Raw genomic sequence first — 21011 nt, 5'->3', positions numbered from 1 at the left:
GGAGTGAGGAGGCCTTTACTTCATGGGGGGGGGGGGGGGGCGGGGGGGTCGGGGGGGGGGGGCATCAGGATTAACAGCCTGGCATCAGATGAATAAATCTACACGTGAACAGGAGGAGTTATCCTGCTCCACATGAAGTAAAGGCCTCCTCACTCACTGTGGTGAACTTGTGAGCAGGGATCTTCTCCTGGCCCTCTGCGATGGTGTAGAAGAGCAGGTCCTCCAGGCTGGGCAGGATGCCCGCCTTCCTTCTCCTGCAGGAGAGACACATAGAAAACACAGAGAAGTGAGAACAACTACGTCCTGTGGTGGAAACATGGAGGGGAGCTGCAGCAGAGGGAGGAGGAAGAGAAGCTTGTGGACTGCAAGGAGAAGCAGTGAGGAGTAAGTGGAAAACACTACCTTACACTGACCTTAGCTCAGAGTTAGAACCTGTGGAAAAGACGGTTCCACGGCTTAATCTGCTGCCATAAGGTCACTGTAATGTCAACTGTAATCCTGTATTCAGACAGAATACCAGCCAGGAAGGAATTGATCATTTTCAGTGTTTTATTTTGGGAGAATCGTGGAGGCAGAAGACCAGAAGAGCACGGTCTCATGAGCGAAATGATTTTAAACATCTGGTGTGTTTATCAGCTAGTATTAGTACTACTACTAGTACTAGTACTAGTAGTATTATCTGGCTGGTATTCTCAGCAGCGCTTCCACACCGAGGCGTCTCTGGGAGGAAAGTTAGTAGCACGTCAGGAGGCTCACAGCAGGCTCTCTGCTATGATTCATACCAACGTGTGCTAGGAGAGGATGTCTGAAGGTGAAGCTTTAGTCGGCAGGCGGCTCCTGGAAAGCTAAAGCTGAGTTTGGACCCTTTTTGAGAAAACGAGACGGCTTCACTCAGAGTCAGGAAGTCAGAAACCCTCAGAGGGAACCGTGTACTGACAGTAAATGTACTGTACTGTTATCTGTTACTGAATGTGGTGTTTTGAGTCCACGAGCTTCCTCATATTCCTGACTTTCTAACCCGAGTGTGAACGCAGCATCACTGCTGCAGAGCGTCGTTGTTTCGTCCTTTAGGAACCTGCAGCTCTCTCATTGCTGACCTCATTAATGCAGGTTGATGTCTGCTGGCGAGGAAGGAATAAAGGAATACACACCAGAGAGTGTGTGTGTGCGTGTGTGAGGGGGGGAGAGGAGGGAGGGAGGGATGGAGGTGGGGGAGGGGGGGGGGGGGGATTCAAGCGCAGCCGCCGGGAGGAAGTGAGATCATGTCACAGTGAAAGCAGTTGTCGGCTTTCTGCAGAAAAAGCTCTACTTCTACCGGAAAACATTGAAATAAAACACTGAAAGTAAAATAAAAATAGAAAGATACTTACAAATGCAAAGCAAGCAGATCAACAAGAGGGAGAGAGTGTGCAGAGGGAATAATACGGAATTAGTGACAAGAACCATTACAACAAGAAGCATCAATGCAATAATAAAGTAAATGTAGCACAAATGATCAGATTATTACAAGAAAACTGCTTCAATAAACACAAAAGTATGAATACTGGCATAATGCGTAGCTGCTGTCAGATTAACAAGAAAACACAAGTTAATGAGAGAAAACGTCACATTATTACGATGCATGTCCTCACCACTCCCAAAACACCCACAATCCTTTGCAAATTATGCATTTCCTGTCCCCTGATTTGGAAACAAGGAAAGTCTGCGAGTGAACTTTGAGTTATTTCACCTCAGCAGAGCTGAAACAAGTTAGGGAGAGATGTGATGAATACTGAGACAGGGTGAGGTAAAGAGGCGATCAGTGACATGAGTCGAGTTCATGAGGCCTGTGAGGGAGCTGCACCACCACTGGAACATCTGGTTCAGGCTGCACCGGCTCATTAATCCACCTCAGCTGCTCTCATTAGCGCCGAGCTGCACATCCTTCACAGAGACGTTTCTAATACTGAAGTATTCTGCAAACAATCTCCTGTCTCTACATGAACAATGTGTTTCATTTAGTAATCTACAATAATCAGGCTCCATGTTCACTGCAGAGAATCAACACAACATGCTTCTCATGTAATCTGTGAACAGATCAATAGGTCCATGTTGATTCACTGGAACTCTGTTTCATGTGATTGTAAATCAAGACAGAAGACGATTAACAGAGAAAATAAATGGCAGATAATACAAATACTTGCAGCCTCAGATTGTGGGATTTGTGAGAGTTAATAACGTAGATAGAGATATAATAAACGCTCCGCTTCACATTGAGGTCTGCTGCGTCTTATTTGACCCGGTCCACGGTGCTGCCTTCACTGCCTCCCAGATGTCAGGACAAATGAGCGAGGAGGGAGGAGGCCGACTTAGAGCGCCGAGAGGCGGCGCTGCACAGATCAATCCGTGCCTGTGACTCATCGGCTCCTGAAGGGCCCGAGAAAGTGCCGGGCAGCACGCCAGCATCCAGGCTTTGGTGCAGAAACCGTGGAAACACGACGTGGGCGGGATAAGCTCCTCTGCATTACTAACTTTTTAACCCTTTATTAGCCGGAGCACAGCCTCAGGACGCCGTTAACCAGGCTGAACGCTGTCGGGGCCCCGGGGACCTCAAACTACCCGATGTACTCCTGTTCTGTTACAGACCTTTAACCCGAGTTATTCTTTACGTCTGGCACCAAAGCCGGGACGATTAATCTGTGGATTCACTTCTTCATTGTAGTTTAGTCTGTAAAACGTCACAATAGTGAAAAATGCTATTACAGTATCACATTTCATCTCAATACACTGAGTAGTTTCTACTGATGTTGCTGTAGTTATGTATTTAGTACATGTTGGTGTTTATTTGATCATCATGTATTTAATGTTCTAGTTATTTAACTTTACTCATACTGTGAGGTAAACTGTGCTCACCTGTCTGTATCTGTATCTTTACTTTATATTCATTAATCTGACAGTTATTTTTATCATGAATCCATAAATCATCTGGATCTATTAAATGTCAATAAGTAAAAAGCAGTTTAGCTCAAACATTATTATTTGATTAATTAAACATACTCTCTGACTACAGCTGCTTGAATGTTAAAGAGAAGTGAATAAGTATATAATATAAATGTAACATAGTAGTAGCAGTAGTGTGTTCATTGGTTGTTGATGTTAACAGATCAGATCATTATTACAGACTGATAATCAATATCTAATTTGTTCCTCAGCAGCATCCAGCGTTCTCTTCTTTGTGGAGATGATTTAATCTGCTGAGTGGATATTTAACACAACGAGGCTTCACTGAAACTGAAATGAGCCTCCGGGGGAAACAAGATGTTGTTGACAGCCAGTCAGCTGAGCAAAGCCACCGTAAACATGGCCGACAGATAAAGCAAACTGTGTGTGAATGGAAACAAGTGGGACGACGTCGACCTGCTGGGGCAACGAGGCGTTTTATTACCGTGTGAGCTCTCTGAAGGGAAGAAGCACAGCTGCAAGAAGAACGAGAGTAAGCTGTGGGTAAAGACACTAACATCTCATAAATACTCTGCTCTACATGCTGGAGAAGAACGTAAGCATCATATGAGTCAACTAATGCTACAGTGACAAGGATGGGATCAAGTTATCAGTTTGTTATTGCAGATTCTTTCTCTAATTTAGTTAATTGACTGCTTGTTTTAGTCACAATCATTCATAAAAACACCATATTTGCTTGTTGCAGATGCATTCCCATGTCAGTGGTTCATCAACCTGTGTTAGTGATGTTATTTTCAGTCATTAAATGCTTTTAACCTGCGACCGATCGATCACCACAAGGACTCTTCTTCCTCACCTTCGCTATCAGCACTCACTAATTTCTCCTGTTGAACAAACAGTCACTCAATTACAGTCTTATCTGCTCAAACACATAATCACACTCCTCTGTCAGTAGACTCCTACTAATAGTCTCCAATTCACTCCGGTCTGTTGGCAGAATAGCAGCTGATTATATATCATATAATATATTAAATTAATGCACAGAGTTTCTTAACTTTTCTTGCATTCAGTTAAACCGAGACACATATGTATTGACATTTTAAAAAAGCAGAAGCAGCAGAAGCTGGTGGCAGGTTCATAATGCCTCAGTGAGTTTAACATGCTGGATGAAAGCAGGTCACGACATCTCGCTGGCTGCACCACGCATGCTTCAATTTGACCGTTTTCCTGGAGAAAAGTTGGATCAAATACCCTGCTCTCATATGCAATCAATAACACTGACACATTGCTGTGAATAATGTTAGAATAACGGAATCTAGTAAGAAGTAGCAGGCATGTCCGATAATGGAGCTAGGTAGACAAATGCCTCTACGTGGCTCGCTTTACGTTCCCGGAGATTTACGCTGAAGTAAATTCCGGTTTTTTCGGCCTAATCGTGGAGCTTAGCGGCTAACATCTGCCCAGGCCGGTTAACGGTACTCACTTCTCTGTCGCAGAGTCCTTGGAGGGTTCATTGTGGCCGTCACCTTTGGAGCAGAAGCCCCTGACGCCGTGTCTTCTGGTGAGGTGCTGCGGGGATAATGCTAAGTCATTAGCATATCTCCCATCAAACCTAACGGTGCTGAAGCAGGCGGAGGTCGCAGGTGTCGCGTGTGCACCGACTCTACCTGCCAACGGACGTCTCAGCTGCGTTTGAAATAACTCCTTGAGCGCCACCGTAGACCGAAAATGTAACATTTCAATCCCGAAGAGAAGAATATATCTATTTATATATATCTATAAAGTCGAGTGAAGAAATCTAGTTTCTAACGAGTGTCGGCTTTTCTCGGCCGAGTAACGGTTTTTTCTCGGTGACTCAACAGCGAACGCTCCTCTGTGGAGGACAACCTACCGTTCACGTGACAGCAGCTCTGATTGGAGTATGATAACGCGTAGCTACACCTGATTGGACAAGAGAGCTGTCACTCATCACCACAGTCTCACTTCCTGTTTAGACTGTATTTGATCAATCATCTCCATTAGATTCCACAGTTAATGGCCATTTTATAGCAAATATGAAAATATACATACTTTCATAATGTTTTTAAGTACAATTTCCCTCTTCATAAGAGTTTACATAAGACATGCTATAACCAAAGCAATCCTATATTAGAGTTTAGACAGGAAACATCATAAAAGTATATAACAGATCCTATTAAGAACTACAATAATATTATTTTAGTGGAATAAAAACGTCAAAAATAACAATTATCTCCAGAAATACAGAACATCTGTGGGCTATTATGGTAAAAAAAACATGCCAGTCCTTATGATGTCAGAATAAAATAAAGTGAAGTCATTATAAACCACCACTGAGCAGCACAGACGCCAGATCCATATTTGATATCTTGTCTTATTCTGACACCATGCGAGATAGTCAGGTACTGCACATATTCAGACTGTAGCGTTAAGACTTAGTTCTTAACTAATAATGCAGTGATTGCACCATCTGCTGGTTGGAAAATAGTTGAAATAAGTCCAACGGCACCAGGAACAGACAAATCAATAATAGATTATAAAAAAGATCCTAACATAACTGGCAGTGATCAGTTATAACATATTGTTTTATTACATGCATGTAGCTTTGTCTTTCTCTCTGGATATATTTCTAGATTTTCACATTTCTTGTACTACCTGCCCTTTCATATTGTCAGGTCATATTACTTTAATGTAACTAATAAATCAGATGTTTTCCGTCTGTATAAGACCTGAATCAAACAGCATTTTAATGTTTGTTTTGACCTCTTTTGCAGCCTAGGTGGGTGGAGTTTGACGCCACGTATAAATGAATGACCTACAACAGATATTACTCACTGGAAAGTCTTCTGTAAATTGCTTGACATTACTTCTCTGTGGCTCCCAACTTTTATCTGACTTTATCTGCATCTCGGTAAACTCCACCCACCTGGAGCTCCAAGAAGGATAAAACAAACAAAGTCATGCTGACTAATAATGCCTCCTTTGGAACATGAAACATTCATGAAGTTTGGCTAAATAAACCGACAGGAACTCAAACTCTGCGGCTCAAATTTCCATGTAATTAGGTCAAGAATAAAGGGCAACTCCAACAAAGTGTTCTTGTTATTTTACAGGAATCCACAATTCATATCATTAAAAAAAATCCCTCTTTTTTCTGCAGTTACTGAATGAGCTTCACAGCTCGATCATCAGCCTGGTTGTTGCATGTGGACCATGAAGAAATGTGTTTCCCACCATAGGTTGAACTAGAACTGGAGACGAGTCAAAGTATTCAACATCTTAGAATATGTACAATAATATTCATAACATGTTATGCATGTTGTGTTATAATGGCAGAATCACATCAAATATGTATGTTGGTGTAATTACATAGATTTTTACTTTTTGCAATAGTCTCAAAAGAGACACAGATGCATGAACAGTGATCTCCATATCCACCTTAGCCTTAAAAACTATTTATTCCTCCAGTTTAAATGAGCCTTTTCTGTCCCTTAACGTCTCATGTTCATGTCTTGAGATACATTTAGTGCACTGAACAGAAAGGTGTGATGATCAAACCAACAGCACAAAGTTTAAAATCCTCCACGAGCAGCTGCATTTTCTCGGCATGCAAGAAAACAAAGGAAAAGGAAGGAACGAGGGAGACAAACAAGGCGAGATCCCTAACGAAGCTGCAGGGAGGAGAGAGAGGCGATAATTCACCAACAACACCCACACCTTCTCAAAAGCAGTCAGCTTCCTGCTCCCTTCAACAACAACAAAAACGAGGGTGATGGGTGCGCTCGGCAGATCCCTCCCACGCTGCTTAGCGGCTGGCTTCCGCCCACCGCCCGTGGAGGCGCCCACCTCCAGCCGTTGCCACGGCAACACATCATCACCATCATCATCATCATCATCAGTGACTTGCACTGGAGGAGGAGGAAGAGGAAGAGGAAGAGGAGGAGGAGGGGTGGCCGTTTGATACCAGCATGGGTGTTCGTGAGCTGAGCTTTTCTCCAGAGAAAATCTGTCTGTGTGTGCGTGTGTGTGTGTGTGCGTGTGTGTGTGTGAGAGTGTGTGTGTGTGTGTGAAGGGATGGAGGGAGTGGAGAGGATGATGGGAAGTATGTGAAAAAGGATCTGCGTCACAGTGAGTCATCAGTCAGTTTCACAATGTGTTGATGTGACGCTGATGCAAATGGACCTGAGCAGGGATTCATGTCAGCGCAACAACAAACAAAAAGAGACACGAAGAAGACAGAAGCTCCTCTAAAGGAAGCCCATAACTCTCTCTTCTTCTCTTGGACCACCAGCTCTTTTACAACAGCTCCACACACACAAAGAAGCCGGGGCTTCCCTGCCTTGCTCAAAGGACGCGTGGTGCTTCCAGCTTCACTCACAGCAAGATCACAGAACGCACCTCACAATAGAGTTCAAAAAAATAAAGTTTAATGTTCATGTGCGGTATAACAAATAAAATATATTAGTGTTTAAAAAACAGGTGCATAACTAGGTGAAGCCTAATCTATCACGTTACAATAAACAGTGAGGAGAACGGTGATCAGTGAGAAACATCGTACGGTCACGATAACTCGACGGCTTCATCTCCCAAAATGCACCAGCTGGTTTTTAAGCTTTAGCAAACTAGATCCCCAACTTTCGTTCTTGAAGCAAAACAAACCTCATGGAAAGAGCAAAAAATGTTTTTTAAATACAAATACAGTGCCCTGCGAACACAAAACACTTCCCACGCTGGAGTTCATGACCGACACACAGTTACACGACAAAATGATGGATCTATATAGAATGCAAATAGACTTATTACTTACATAAATATTGCATTGGTCTGCCGATACGCTGAGTGAGACTAAACTATATGCAGGGAGACCAAATTATCTGGACGGTATTATCATCTTGGACCAAACGGACGTATTTACACAGTGTGGGGAACACATAAACAACACAGTGAACACTTATTAATGTATCTACCTCTAAACAGCAAAAACACGTCTTTGAAATATGCACTGATGGCCATCACAGGCGGATTAAACACTGTTAAGAGCTAAGGCTAATCAACATCATCATCATGTAAAGCAGGGTTTTATATCTTTCACACTGCTCTATTTTTTCTGTATTTGCTCTACATACATAAACACTATTGACACCAAAGATCTACAGCAAAGTTACATTTGACAAAGGAAACCCTGGTGGAGAGATTAGGCTAGCACTACTTGTTATCACGGTACTATTTACAGACACCAGGCTGCAAGAAACAGGATTTCAGCTTCTTTTCTTTTTTTTGGGAGGGCTGTTCTCGTAAAACCACAAATCTGCAATCTTTTCCATTTGATTCTGTTGAAAGTTTCCGTACTGAGTGGATTTCCTGCTGAAAGCTTGTTGGATCATTTCTAATAAAAACAAAGATCTATTCCTGAAATACTCCGTTTGCAGGCGTGTGGTTCAACAGCAGCGTTTAGCTAAATCACAAAGTGAAATGAAGCAATTAGCTCGGCCTCCCAGCCGTCCTACCATGACAGAGGTCCCCTGCTGTTACTTTACAACAGCTCCTCTACATCCTCTTCTTAAATTACCTTCCATAAATATACACAAGACAGGAGCGAGGAAGGGAGGGTTAATCCCACCGCTCCTGTTTTTTCCCATTTGAAGTGAACGACACAGAATCTAACGGGGCTGAATCCTGACTCACTCTCCCTACAGTACTTTGTTTCTGAGTTACAGTACAAATGCAGACACCCAAGTTAGATTTGGGAGAATGACGGAGGCTCAGGAGACGACCAGAGACAATAAGCCACCGGCCGGATGCTGCTAAATCTTTGGCTATTGCTGGTAAGATCTTCTTATTGTCGACGTCTGTGAGTTAAGTGTGAATTTCTGGCTACAGACAATTAGCCATAAATCTCAAAGTTAGGTAACGCTTTGTATGTCTACCATTATTATTTTGTTCTGACGTAGTCATATATGTAGTTTGTCTTACAATTCATCTACAATGTGTTGATTAAATATTCATTATGACTGCCTTAATGATGTACTATGACGCATAAGGCCCCAAAATACCTGTGATTATAAGTGATGTTTCCCACGGTCAGCGTCTGTTTGAACACTGAGGCCGATGGGAATGTCTTTACTTTTGCAGGTATTTGGTCGTAAACTAAAGTATTGGACAGATACGTTTTCCGATTTTTTATCAAATATCAAATTTCGTGCCAATCTATTCCATAGTTGAGGAGATATTTCACTCGTTCATTTTAAACACATGTATGTGGTGGTACATAAATAGTCTGAGGCTCACCGTACCAAACTTCATGAAAAGCCATCTAATATTCATCAGATTTAGGTCATTGCCAACTTTAAATTCAGCATCTGAAGCTTCAGTTTTAAGGTACAAGTGAGTGAAGAAGGCCATTGGCTACATGGTAGTCATATAAAGTGTTACCATGATGCTGAAGACGTGCAGCAACTGCTTTTATCTCATCTCTGAATCTACGCCTGAGTCAAGACTCAGCCCCGGAAACACAGCCTGCAACAAATATAATAACACCCAGGCCGAGGTAAAGAGTACACAAACACATCGCTCTTAAAGTACATGTACGTCTAACATGTACAGTTAATCAACAGACAAAGACCTGCAGAGCACTGAGGGGCTTCTCCACATGCTCTCTAGGTGCTTTGGCAAATACCTTTGAAACAGAAAGACAAAATCAAAGAAAAATAAATGCTATTCATGAGGCAACATTGGTTGTTAAGGCTCTACTGTGTCTGTGCTTGCTTAGTATCTATTGACGGGTAATAACTGCATACTGTCAAGTGTGAGTAGAATGGTTTGGGGGGTGTCGTGGGGCGAGGCGGGAGGCACTATGTGGAGTCTTCCGGCTCTGATTTGATGGTCTTCTTCTCCGCGTTGCTGGACGTTCGCTGCGACGTCCCGTTTTCTGAAGACAGAGATAAAGGACGACATCGTCAGCAAAGAGGTTTATAATGCAGCAGAACGCCTCGTTGAAGAGTCGCAAAGCAGCAACAGCAGAACACATTTAAAGGGGTGCATTGTCAGATTGTGTTGTTTACAAGTACACTAACGTCACCAACCTGTTGCTGGTGTTTTGGTCTCGTCTGTGCTGCTGCTGTTGTTGTTGTTGTTGTTGTTGTTGTGGTTGTGATGGCGCTTCAGTTCATTGGCTAGCTGTTTGCCCAACGGGAGGTCGCCTTCCTGCATGTTCTGACTGACCACACGCAAGTTGATCGGCCGCTCGTCTGAGAGCACAGAAGAAGACAGAAACACAAAAGACAAGCAGAGTTATTCACCGGCAGTGTAGCATTTGACCAATCAATGTATATTTAATGCATTGATTATCAATCAGAAGCAGACTGAAGTGAATCCAAAGCAGAAATCAGGCCAGACGCTGTTCTGACACTGAATTTAAATGTATTGATTTGGTTTGATGTCATATACGATAAATAAGAGCATCAAATCCTCATGTTTGAAGCTGTAAGTGCTTGTTTGACAGTTTCTCTTAATAATTAATTCATATTAATTAATCAGCTAATTGTTGCAGCTCAACACCTGAGTAAAATATCTAGTGGCTCTGTATTATTATTTATATTTTTGACATACAATGGCCCTGATACGCTGTTGTGCATAACATAATGTGCCTGAAAAGTATAGTTTATATAAAGTATGGTTTGGTGGAGAGAATATGAAAAAGAAAAGAAGGAAATGGAGACTACGGGAGACATATACACAGAAAAATAGTGTGGGAAAGGAGGGGGGTGAGGACAGGCAGAGGACAAGAAGTAGAAGAAAAGAAATGACAGGAAGCAAAAAAGAAAATGGACAAGAAGAAGAAAACAGGAAGGAAAGCAGAGAAGAAGAGGGGGAGGAGAGAGAGAGAGAGGTAGACACAGAAAGAGAGAGAGAGACGCCCCCCTCCAGGCAACTGGCTGGAGCTAAACAGGTGTGGGCGTGATAATTACAGGTGCATTGTGGGATTTGTGGGAACAGCGATATAATGAGCTGTCGGGAGTGGGTGAGGGAGGAAAAGGATGAAAATGAGATTAGGCCTGGAGGAGGAGGAGGAGGATCCTGAATAATGATGCTTCTTCTTCTTCTGTGTTGGAGATGAAAAAGTGACGGCTCCTCACAGCCACGAACATATCGAGAGGCTTTGATGACATGAAATACTCTTCAGTCTGTTTCCTACAACAGCAGCTGGATGTGTTCTCTTGGTTGGACACTAGGGGCAGCACTGAGCCAGTCACAACCTTTTTGGGGGGATTAACGTGTTGTTTCTAGAGTTATAAATCAGATATTTTTACTCAGACAGGAATTGTGAAAATAGATCGAAGAGCGGAAGTGAGGATCACTTATTCACTCATAGTTCGCTACAGGAAACGTTCAAATTACAAACTCACTGGGAGTAATTGTTTACTCGTTATGTCTATTAAATATTAAAAAAGTTCCTCATCTTCACATTTCTTTATTGTTAGAAATAACAGTACAAAAGCTCCTAAACTGAATGAAGATGAAACCAGAGACTGTAACAACTCAACAGCATCTTTTAATCTAGCAGGAAATCCTTAAAAACGTCATAAATATAAATGTTAGTGGAAACAATACAAGAAACTAAGTAAAAGGACTTTTTTTAATAGGATTTTTCGATTTTCCATATTTCCCCATGAAGTACAGATAAGTTATGTGAAATGTTTCTCTATGTGTCTCTCAGCTCCAGACTCATTGGCTCCTACTGAAGACACCTCCAACATATTTATTTTCATGATATAAAAAGGCAGAGAGCCGATATCTGATTCCGTACGGAACCAACAGCTGTTTTTGATGGTGAAATGCTTCACACACCTCCGTTCGTACCTTGGTTGTCTCTGCTGGCGTCGGCGGCGGCTCCGTTGGTGTTCTGGGCGTCGTTGAGGTACTTTAAGGCGGCGGGGGGGATCCTCCAGTCCAGAGCCTGGAGTCGCTCCTGGACGGCGGCGTCCTGCAGGATCTCCATCTGCCGGGCCAGCAGACGCTCCAGCTGCATCTGATGCACACAAAGAATGTATAATAAGAGTGACAGGAGTCTTTACTGTCTCAGGACCAAATCTAGATGCTCTGACTCGAGTCGGACGTGTGATCGTCTCGATATCTGGTTGATTTATTCACGTCACAAGTCAAGAGAACCACTGAACAGCGTTTTATTCTCCATGTTCTAAACTAAATAACATCTATTAGTTAAGACGCTTCCTACTAAATAAAAGACATATAATGAAGTCGTCCTTTCAATCCTTACAAAGAAACCGAAGCACAACTCCATCAGTCACTGAGCATTAACACGGAGGACGGATGAAGTCCGATCAACAGTTGACACCTCACTTTCCTTCTCATTGTCAGTCTGCACACCGCTGTCAGCTCACATTATTATGGGATGTGCTCCACATGCTCACAGACGGCCTGCAGTGTGAACGCAGCCATGAAATCTCTTCTTCTTCTTCTCCTCACATCAACATGACAAGCGTAGCTGCAGACTGATGGACCAGCGTATGCTCACATGTTCTCTTGGTAATGAGTTATCATAAAGCTCTCCTCCTACACTCCGGCTCTAATTAGGAACAAGCCACAGCAGCACCGAGGCACTGGAAACCAATAAAGAGCATTACTGGGATCAGGCTGGATCCTGCTGCCACAACCATCTGCTGACATCATCTGTCTGTTGCTGGGAACCCTTTCAGCCCGGCTGATGACGAACTGTTTCAGCAATTCATCTCCGATCTTCACATTTCCTTTTCTTAATTCAGCTTTTCTTAAATCGTGCACTGTGACTGGAGGAGAGGCCATCTACGAGGGCTTGTGACATCACAATACTAACTTCATTTATGGAGGAAAACAAAGAATTCTTGAGTTTCTCGTTTAACGAAATCCTCCAGCAGCCGTATCGATCAAACATTTTAATATATCCGTCTGGTTACCTGCAGGTTTCGTCCGACGGTTTCTTCTCCTTTCGACTTGGCGCAGGCCAGCTGCTCCCTCAGCATCTCCTGCCTCATGTGGATGGCCTGCAGCGCCTCCTGGATGTCGAAGAAGTTCTCCTGAAGAAAGAAGTTCTGATTAGTGGTTTGTTTTTCACTTATTTATCACAAGAGACGCAGATTTTAGGTCAGATTTTAGGGACATTGCTACCACATTAGGGCGAGTTTTCTTTCTGGCTTGTTCTGATGTTATTTTCCTAAAGATTCTGGTATTGTGAAGGAAGCACAAATCATCATCTATTGGTTAGTGTCTTTATCATTATTTAATACATATTAATATATTTGTTATAATTAATGTTAACTATGGATTCTGCATCATTCTGTACGTCTTTATCTCAAAATAATTTACTTGAAATCAAATTCTCTCTCTTAAGGTGCCTTAATTTAACTTTATTACGGTCAGATTAAATTATTAATCCATGCGTATATTTATAATACACATCATTTTCTCCTTTTGTATCTGTTTGAAAAGCTTTCATAATTACTATTTTAAAAAGTATTAGATAAATAAATACTATCAAGTACAAACACGAGTATTACATCGTCTACTTCTCATTATTAAAACGTTTTATCATCAATGCAACAATCATAACCCCTATATTTCCTTTGATAATGAAACTAAACAAAGTGGAACTTTTGGGAGTTTTTCAGTGAATTTGGCAGGACTCCCCCCCCCACTGGGAGCTCAGAGTAGTCAGTGAGCAGGTGTCGGCTCTTTGTCTCTGTGTAAATCCCTGCAGAGCTCCTCAGCCGCCACATGTTTCCAATCACCGGCTCACAAAGTGAGAGGAGCCATTCAGAGCAGAGAGAGCGTCCGGAGATGATCGCTGACAGAGCGCTTTGTTACTGCTGTGTCCTCTCTGATAGATAAATACTTCACACTGAAGATGTTGAAGATGAACCAACGAGCCAACATTTCTTATTACAAACAGCCAAATGAGACGTGTTAGAGAGCCTCCATCACGCATGTTTTTAAATCACGTGTCGAGCGCAGGAAATCTCCTCATGAGGAGGCTTTGTTGGAACACAGAAGAAGAAGAACTGGACGTGCAGCATCAGCAGGAAGTGCCACTATGGCTGAAAAAGTGTGTTTCTCATTATTTCAAGATGAAAACATATTTTGACTTTATGGATCTTAATCTGAGATTTAAGGGGAGATGAATGTGAATGAAAACAACACTGCATGCTATCTAACACATATATAAAGAGACTACACTTCTTCATTTCAGTGAGAAAAGCCTTTAATCTGACTGCTGTGATGACCTCACCTCTGTTTTAATCCTTTTAGGGGACGCCTCGTCTCTGTCTCCACAGCGAAACCTGCACAGAAACATCAGGAAAACACGAAACATGTTTCATTCTTCAACAGACAAAGACCAGAATGTTACTCCAACATAAAAGCTGACGTATTTATTAATAAATCTCAAACCAGAAGGAAACATTTCAGACTTTCTTCCCTGGAAACTGTTAAAGTTGCCCATGTGAAATAGAATAGAGATGAAAGCAGAGTTACTCACTTGCTGGTGCGATAGGTGTATTTGTACGTGACCTCTCTGGAAATCTGCCGGGCGAGTCCGAAGAGCTCGTCTCTCCGTGTGAGCAGAGCCGTGTCCCTCATACAGAGCTGGGCCGCCGCCTCGTTCACCGTCAGCTGCACACACAAACAGAACAACACGTAAACCTCAACGATCCCTGCGCGCTGATTGGTTCGTGTGAAGTGATGTTCTCGTGGTGGACGACCTCGTGCAGCGTCAGGTGTTTGCCGTCCCTCCTCTTGGAGTCGAAGCGTCCGTAGATGGCGCTGTATTTACGAATCTCCTCTTCCCTCCGCGGCTCGTCGTCGCTCATTTCGAAGATGTGTCCGATCATCTTTGCCAGTTTCTTGTTGTTCTTCAGCTGCTCTTTGACCTCGGATAAGTCCGTCTTAGGAAGTCCCGGCGCCATCCTGTCCACGCACTCGAGGACCGACTGGACGGCCGCGGCGTCCAGAGCCTCTAACGTGTCTCTGGGCGAGGACGGCGAGCCGAGGTCCGACGGCGACAGGCTGTGCTCGCTGTCGTTGCTGTGGCCCGACCAGAACCGAGCCTCGCTGCCGCCCTGCAGGGGCGACCCGGCCGACACTTTGTCCCGCGCCACGTCCAGCTTCCCCGGGTCTGAGCAGGCGGCGGCGACGGCTTTGGGCATCTTGACGCTGGCCGTGTTGGCTCTGTCCTGCGCGCTGAGCAGCGTGGGCGAGCCCTCGGGCAGCTTGTAGACGGGGATGCTGCAGACGGGCAGCGACGTGAGCGGCTGGTTGAAGATGGCCGGGTTGGTGACCCAGTCCCGCAGCGCCTTCTGCAGGCGGCGCACGTGCAGCGGCTTGCTGGCCATGCCGACGAGGGCCATGATCTCCAGGAACTCCTCCTCCCCGGCCTCGCACAGCTGCTGCACGTCGTCGCCGCCCTGCTGGATGAAGGCCTCGTAGTAGTAGAGCAGGTTCGCCCGCTGCAGGATCCGGTAGAGCTGCAGCTCACCCAGGGTCCTCGGCAACACCGCCGCCATACCTGAGGGCAGGACACACACAAAGGTTAATCACACCTCAGCTCTACAGAAGATGGGTCATCTAAAGCTCGTCAGACATTTAGGACGAGAAGATCAGAGCACAGAGACTGGAAATAAACACATTTTAAATCAAGAATGACGTCTGATTCTGCACCAGAGTACACGGACATGGAGGCACATTATTTCTATGCAACGTGACTTATATTTGGACTGATATTTTTAGCAGGTGCATGATTGCAGTTTATCAGGTCTCAGCAGGTGCGTGAAGAGGTTTGATTTGATGAAGAATGCCATGAATGCCGTACATTTCTGGATGAATGGTCCCGGTAGGAACCTGCTCAGTAATCGACATCCTTTCAGGTGAAACACGCTTCATGTGTGGGATAAACACACGACACACGGTGTAGGTGCATGGGTTAAAGAGCATCAGGCTCATTTCATACTTATTATTATAATACTTGTTTACTCATGTTGAATGCCATATATCCTGCTTGAATGCACTGAGGATGCTGCACACATGGTATTCTTAATCTCCTGTTAGCTCTATGTGCGTCTCTACACGCATCGGGGCAGAATGAACTTTTTCTGGGTGACATGTTTGGCTGTCAGATTAGTATTTATTCCTCGCTGTCGTTCTCTCCGCCTCTCTTAACAAAGCCACCACAACACGGTGACAAATTCTTGTCGCCTGCCACCTTTAATTTGAGAAAAAAGCAGAAAGTGGAGGCTTGTCCTCGACTCTTCCTTTGTGCATGTGAGGCCCTGCGGAGGCCGGGCTCACAGAGGAGTGGCAGTCAGCAGACCCGGGTTGCTGGGAGGACCACATGCCTCTCTCCACCCCTGCAGGATGTGTAGGTGGTGGGCTCGCCTCGCCCAGAATAGAGCCAGAGAGCCAGAGAGCCAGGCGGGCCTCGGCCGAGTCGGGAAAATGACAACTGCTGTCTGAGCGAGGCCGCTGACTAAAACTAGATATTACTCCGACTACTTCTGCTAATTCACCAACCTGCTGGCCTTCCAGTGTGGATTCATGTCTAAAGATCAACAAACAAAACGATCCAGAAACCGAAAATAAATGAAAACACATCTGGAATACAGCAAAGATGGCAACTCACCTATTTTATCCTCTTTTTAAGCTATTAATTTATTCAAACTGCCGACTCAAATCAGTTAAACTCCAAAACATAAAATAAATAGCACCGCTGAGATGAACCAACATTAAAGCTGCACATGGAATCCTTGTTCTCATGTTTATAACGGTCTAAAAACTAAGAAATAAGAAGAACCAGATCCAGAAACACTTGCAGAGTTTCCATCTACATCACCTGCGTCAACACACCAGAGTGAGCTCTGTGAAATACAGCTGTGGGAAAACATCATCACGCAAGAGGAGGAAGTTCAATGAGGCGTCGATGGAAAACCTGATTCAACTTATCGCCTCAATTATGACAAGGTCATTAAAGCTCCTGAAAACACGTTGAGCACTCAAATAAAGAGATGAAACGAAAAATCTAAAATATTTAAGAACTGATTTCACACTTTGGGTTGTTTATGACTCAGAACCTCTTGATTTGAGTTAAAAGAAATATTTGATTCTTAAAGTAAAGTATACAAACGCACATGTTACACTAATCAAAGATGGTATATGAAGCGGCGGAAGAAGTATTCAGATCATTTACACACGCGGGGAAAATACTCCATTGCAAGTAAAAGTACTCCAATGAAAATATTTTAAGTATATCAGCAAATGTACTTCAAGTAAAAGTACTCACAAAGTCGTATAATGTATTATTGTATTATTATTGATGCAATCAGTTGTTGATTAGTAACTCGTTTTAAACTGTTTTATATACTCTTGGGTAGTTTGACTTATAATAAAAATGTGTAAAACATGAAGTATTTATTTATGTAACGTAACTAAAGCTGTCATAGTAAATGTAGTGACGTTTCCACCACTGTGTGTATCTCTGAGACTAGTTCTGAATGAAGGTTGATAACACGAGTTATCTGTTCTTCTTACTAACATTTAAACTCAAAGGTTGTGAAACGCCTGAAACATTCGTACAGAGTTGACTGATTACGTCTCGAGGTAAAAGTTGGAGCTAATCGATTAATCGGCAAATATTCTGACTGGTTTAGTCATTTAGCAGAAATGCAGAATATTCTCGGCTTTTGGCTTCTTAAAAATGAGGATTTTAAGCTTTTTTTTACATATATTATAGTGAACTGAATGTATTTGTGTTTTGGACTGTTGGAAAGAGGAAATAAGAGAATACAATTCAATATTTTCGGACAATTCATGGACAAAACAATGAAAGTACTTGTTAGCCGCAGCCCTGAGTACAATCATGCAGCAAACAGAGGTTGCTTCTTTTGTCATGGGAGGTGATTGCTGCTGCTTTTTCACAAGCGTGTGAATTGAATAACTATATTTAGCTGCAGTGTGAACTCCTGAGTGTGCAGCAGCTAAACTGAAGAAGAATGAAACAGTTTCTACAAACAGAGACGAGATTCTACTTCACTGAGAAAACAGCTTCAAGAACGACATCGGGAGTGTTTCAGTTCAACAGCCGTCTGCACAAACACTCGGATATCTAACATCTTACTCCAGTTTATCACAGCAGACGTGTGTGTGTGAGTGTGTGTGTGAGTGTGAGTGTGTGTGTGAGTGTGTGTGAGTGTGTGTTCTGGCAGTAATAGGTGGCTGTGAATGGCAGACTTCTAATTGAAGTCCTGCTTCACAAAAGCCAGTTAGGCGAGTTCAGCTTTTCACCTGGAAAAGAGAGGCGTGTGCCGGCACAATGTCGCACGCGCACACACACACACACACACACACACACACACACACACACTCACACGGGCTGGTGTGTAGTTTTCCAGGTGAACTGCCACGCAGCAGACCCGGCTTATCTACAGTGAGGAATGCTTTGATTTCACATGATTCTGAAGGAATTTCTTTTGCAATTTCTCAACGTGGAGCAATAATGTTGTCATCATCACTTTGACCTGGTGTGTTCATACGTGTGTGTGTGTGTGTGTGTCCTCGAAAGCATCTCAACATCTTTTTGTGTTAAAGACGGCTCTACAGCAGATAATAAATATAAAGGACACAAGCAGCACGACAACGACACCAAAGCTTTTTAAATGGCAAATCACATCATAATTCCGATAATATTTCGATAATAATTTGTCTATGGGGCTCAGCAGTGAGTCTACAAAGACCCAAGTCAGCTTTCATGGCACTTTAACTCCTATTATATCCACAAGATATTCATAATGCACAGGAGAGGAAATGATTGTGCTTTAACTCTACTTCTATAGAATTCAGTTTGAGCTATTTTTAACTCCCTATAATAAGATCTCTTAATCATCCAGGCATGTGTATGGTGCTCTGTTTTATCTCAATACACTATCTACAGACATCCTATGATACATCTCCTACAGTATTCCTGTAATAACTGGCGGTTACTTGCTGCAATATGACAGAATTATGAAGTAAAGCCTCAGCAGCAGGATTAAAGCCATGTTTAATTGTTCCTACCTGGAGAGTTGTTGGCCCCTTTTGGTCCTTCCTGGTCCGGTTCTTCTTCTTCCTCTTCTTCCTCACTGTTTATCAACACACAGGGTGTGAATGTGTGCAGAGAGAGAAAGCGCGCACAGAAGGGATCCCCCGTGCGCGTAAAATCAAAGATAATCTAAGAAAAGGCAAGAAATTGGAAAATTATTCCAAAAAAAGAAGCCGGAGAGCGCGTGCTTGTCTCTGCGTGCTCAAACGGAGCGACACTCGTCTCCTCTTCGTCTCCTTCTGGAAACTTTTTCTTTCTGCTGCCGCTGAGAGAGAGAGAAAGAGAGGGAGGGCGAGAGAGAGAAAGAGAGAAAAGCGCAGAATATCAGTAAAAAAAAAAAAGCCGCTGACCTTCGTGCGTCTTTTTGTGCGTCTTTTTCCTCCAAGTGTGTGAGTGTGTGTGTGAGTGTGAGTGTGTGAGTGTTTGAGTCTCTCTCCACTCCCCTGCACTGTTCACCACTGTCAAGACACATACAGTCACACACACACACACACTTCCGGCTGCAGTGAAGAAATAAAAGCACAGCTGATGAGCGCGTGTTGGAGGCTTCAATCCTCAAAATAAAAAAGTGTATTGTTGTGCCAAATATACTCAAATATGATCATCTTTATGATGTGATTTTTTTTCCTGCAGATTCCACACAAACATGTATTTTTACTGACGTTTGCTACTTTATTTGATGTGGAAGAAGTATTCACATATTTTAGTAAAGGTAGCAACAACTCTACTACGAGTGAAAGTACATTAAAGATCGTAATGAAGTAGAAGTAAAACAAGTATTGCATTTCAGAGATAAATCTTATATTGTTGTCTGCACTACATTTATCTTACATTACATATTACAACTTTATAAATAAAAAGGTGAACAATGTATAAAATACGAATCATTAAACTTAAACACATAAAGTAGTTAAAATGTGCAATAATATAACGCTGTGAAAGGGACCAAAGCACTTTACTTTAAGTACTTTGAGTACTGTTAATAATGTTGCACTTTTACTGGAATGTAAGACTTTTACTTTGAATTTTCGTTTGTTTCTAATTGTGTTGCATCATTGATGAAGATAACAAAACATGATATTGCTCTGCTTCTTTTTCATAAAATGTCAAAAGACATAGAAAGAACAATAATGAATAAAAGTAAACAAATAACAAACACCATTCAAGATAAATAAATATAATAATTATGATGTTTACAGAGCTGTATTGCTATTTTGGCTTAAGTTAAAGTACTTCTTCTTTTACCAAACCAGATCACATTTTAGAAGCTTTTATTTTGTCAACACTTCCGGTCTTTGTTGCGCTCTAACTGCAGGCAGCTTCACGCGGGCCGCAGAATAATAAAGTGGGATATTCCGCGCGGTTGCCACAGAGCCTCTCTCTCTCTCTCTCTCTCGCCCACGCTGCTCCCTGCGTGACGCAAATCCGCGCGTGGGTGGACACACGGGGCGTGGGAGGCTTTCTGCACGGAATACCAAACACAGGCAGGTTCGACACCCACAGAGACGCAGCAGTTTGTACACTTCGTCTTCTCAAACTAAATTAATACGATGGAGACGATTTCATCCTCAACTGTAAATACTGTCAAAATCAATAGTCAATACATTCAGCTTAGATACTGTCTATAAATATATATATATATATATATATATATATATATATATATATATATGTATACTTTAATAAATATACAATGACAGCATGAGGACACATTTTACATCTATAAATTGTTTGTATGTATATATGTACAATGCGTACAACATGTACATTTTGTAGTATATTCATATCTATAAATATTGCACAAGCCTATATTTTTACATTTACACTGCCTGTAAAATGACAATATTATATCTATAAATATAGTATATATGTATATGTCTTATTTATGTACATTTTCTATATGTAAAGTTTGCATGTGTGTATAATTGTACATACT

The 21011-nt window shown here is 42.6% G+C and overlaps 2 protein-coding genes across 5 annotated transcripts in view; both read right to left on the bottom strand.

The window, feature by feature from the left end:
* LOC116385954 (glutaminase kidney isoform, mitochondrial) overlaps nt 1-4832 on the bottom strand; it is an 11811-nt gene extending 6979 nt beyond the window's left edge. Inside the window, exons 1-3 of one of the 3 annotated variants that reach the window (XM_031851796.1) lie at nt 4424-4499; nt 1371-3824; nt 158-254 (exon numbers count right to left, since the gene is read on the bottom strand). Coding sequence is in view for 2 of the 3 variants with exons in the window: in XM_031851794.1 (XP_031707654.1) it covers nt 158-254; nt 4424-4677 (351 nt within the window). In the remaining variant the exon portion in view is untranslated. Of the gene's footprint in view, nt 1-157; nt 255-1370; nt 3825-4423 lie in introns of all 3 variants that reach the window. The other 2 variants (XM_031851795.1, XM_031851794.1) reach the window with 2 other exon arrangements.
* Nucleotides 4833-7368: 2536 nt separating this feature from the next.
* On the bottom strand, nt 7369-20693 carry nab1b (NGFI-A binding protein 1b (EGR1 binding protein 1)). 2 transcript variants are annotated; one of them, XM_031851798.1, is made up of 8 exons: nt 19051-20693; nt 14712-15514; nt 14489-14622; nt 14240-14291; nt 12912-13031; nt 11806-11986; nt 10041-10205; nt 7369-9886 (listed from the first exon to the last, which is right to left on the bottom strand). In XM_031851798.1, exons 2-8 carry the CDS (start codon nt 15510-15512, stop codon nt 9810-9812), a joined length of 1530 nt encoding a protein of 509 aa, XP_031707658.1. In that variant the 5' UTR covers nt 15513-15514; nt 19051-20693; the 3' UTR covers nt 7369-9809. The 2 variants fall into 2 exon arrangements, with proteins under 2 accessions (XP_031707658.1, XP_031707659.1); XM_031851799.1 differs by having other exon boundaries at nt 11818-11986.
* Between the last annotated feature and the right edge of the window lie 318 nt (nt 20694-21011).

Source organism: Anarrhichthys ocellatus, unplaced genomic scaffold (assembly GCF_004355925.1).
Source record: "Anarrhichthys ocellatus isolate YVR2014 unplaced genomic scaffold, GSC_Weel_1.0 scaffold12, whole genome shotgun sequence".
Taxonomy (NCBI): domain Eukaryota; kingdom Metazoa; phylum Chordata; class Actinopteri; order Perciformes; family Anarhichadidae; genus Anarrhichthys; species Anarrhichthys ocellatus.
This window is presented reverse-complemented; position numbering and strand designations above follow the sequence as displayed.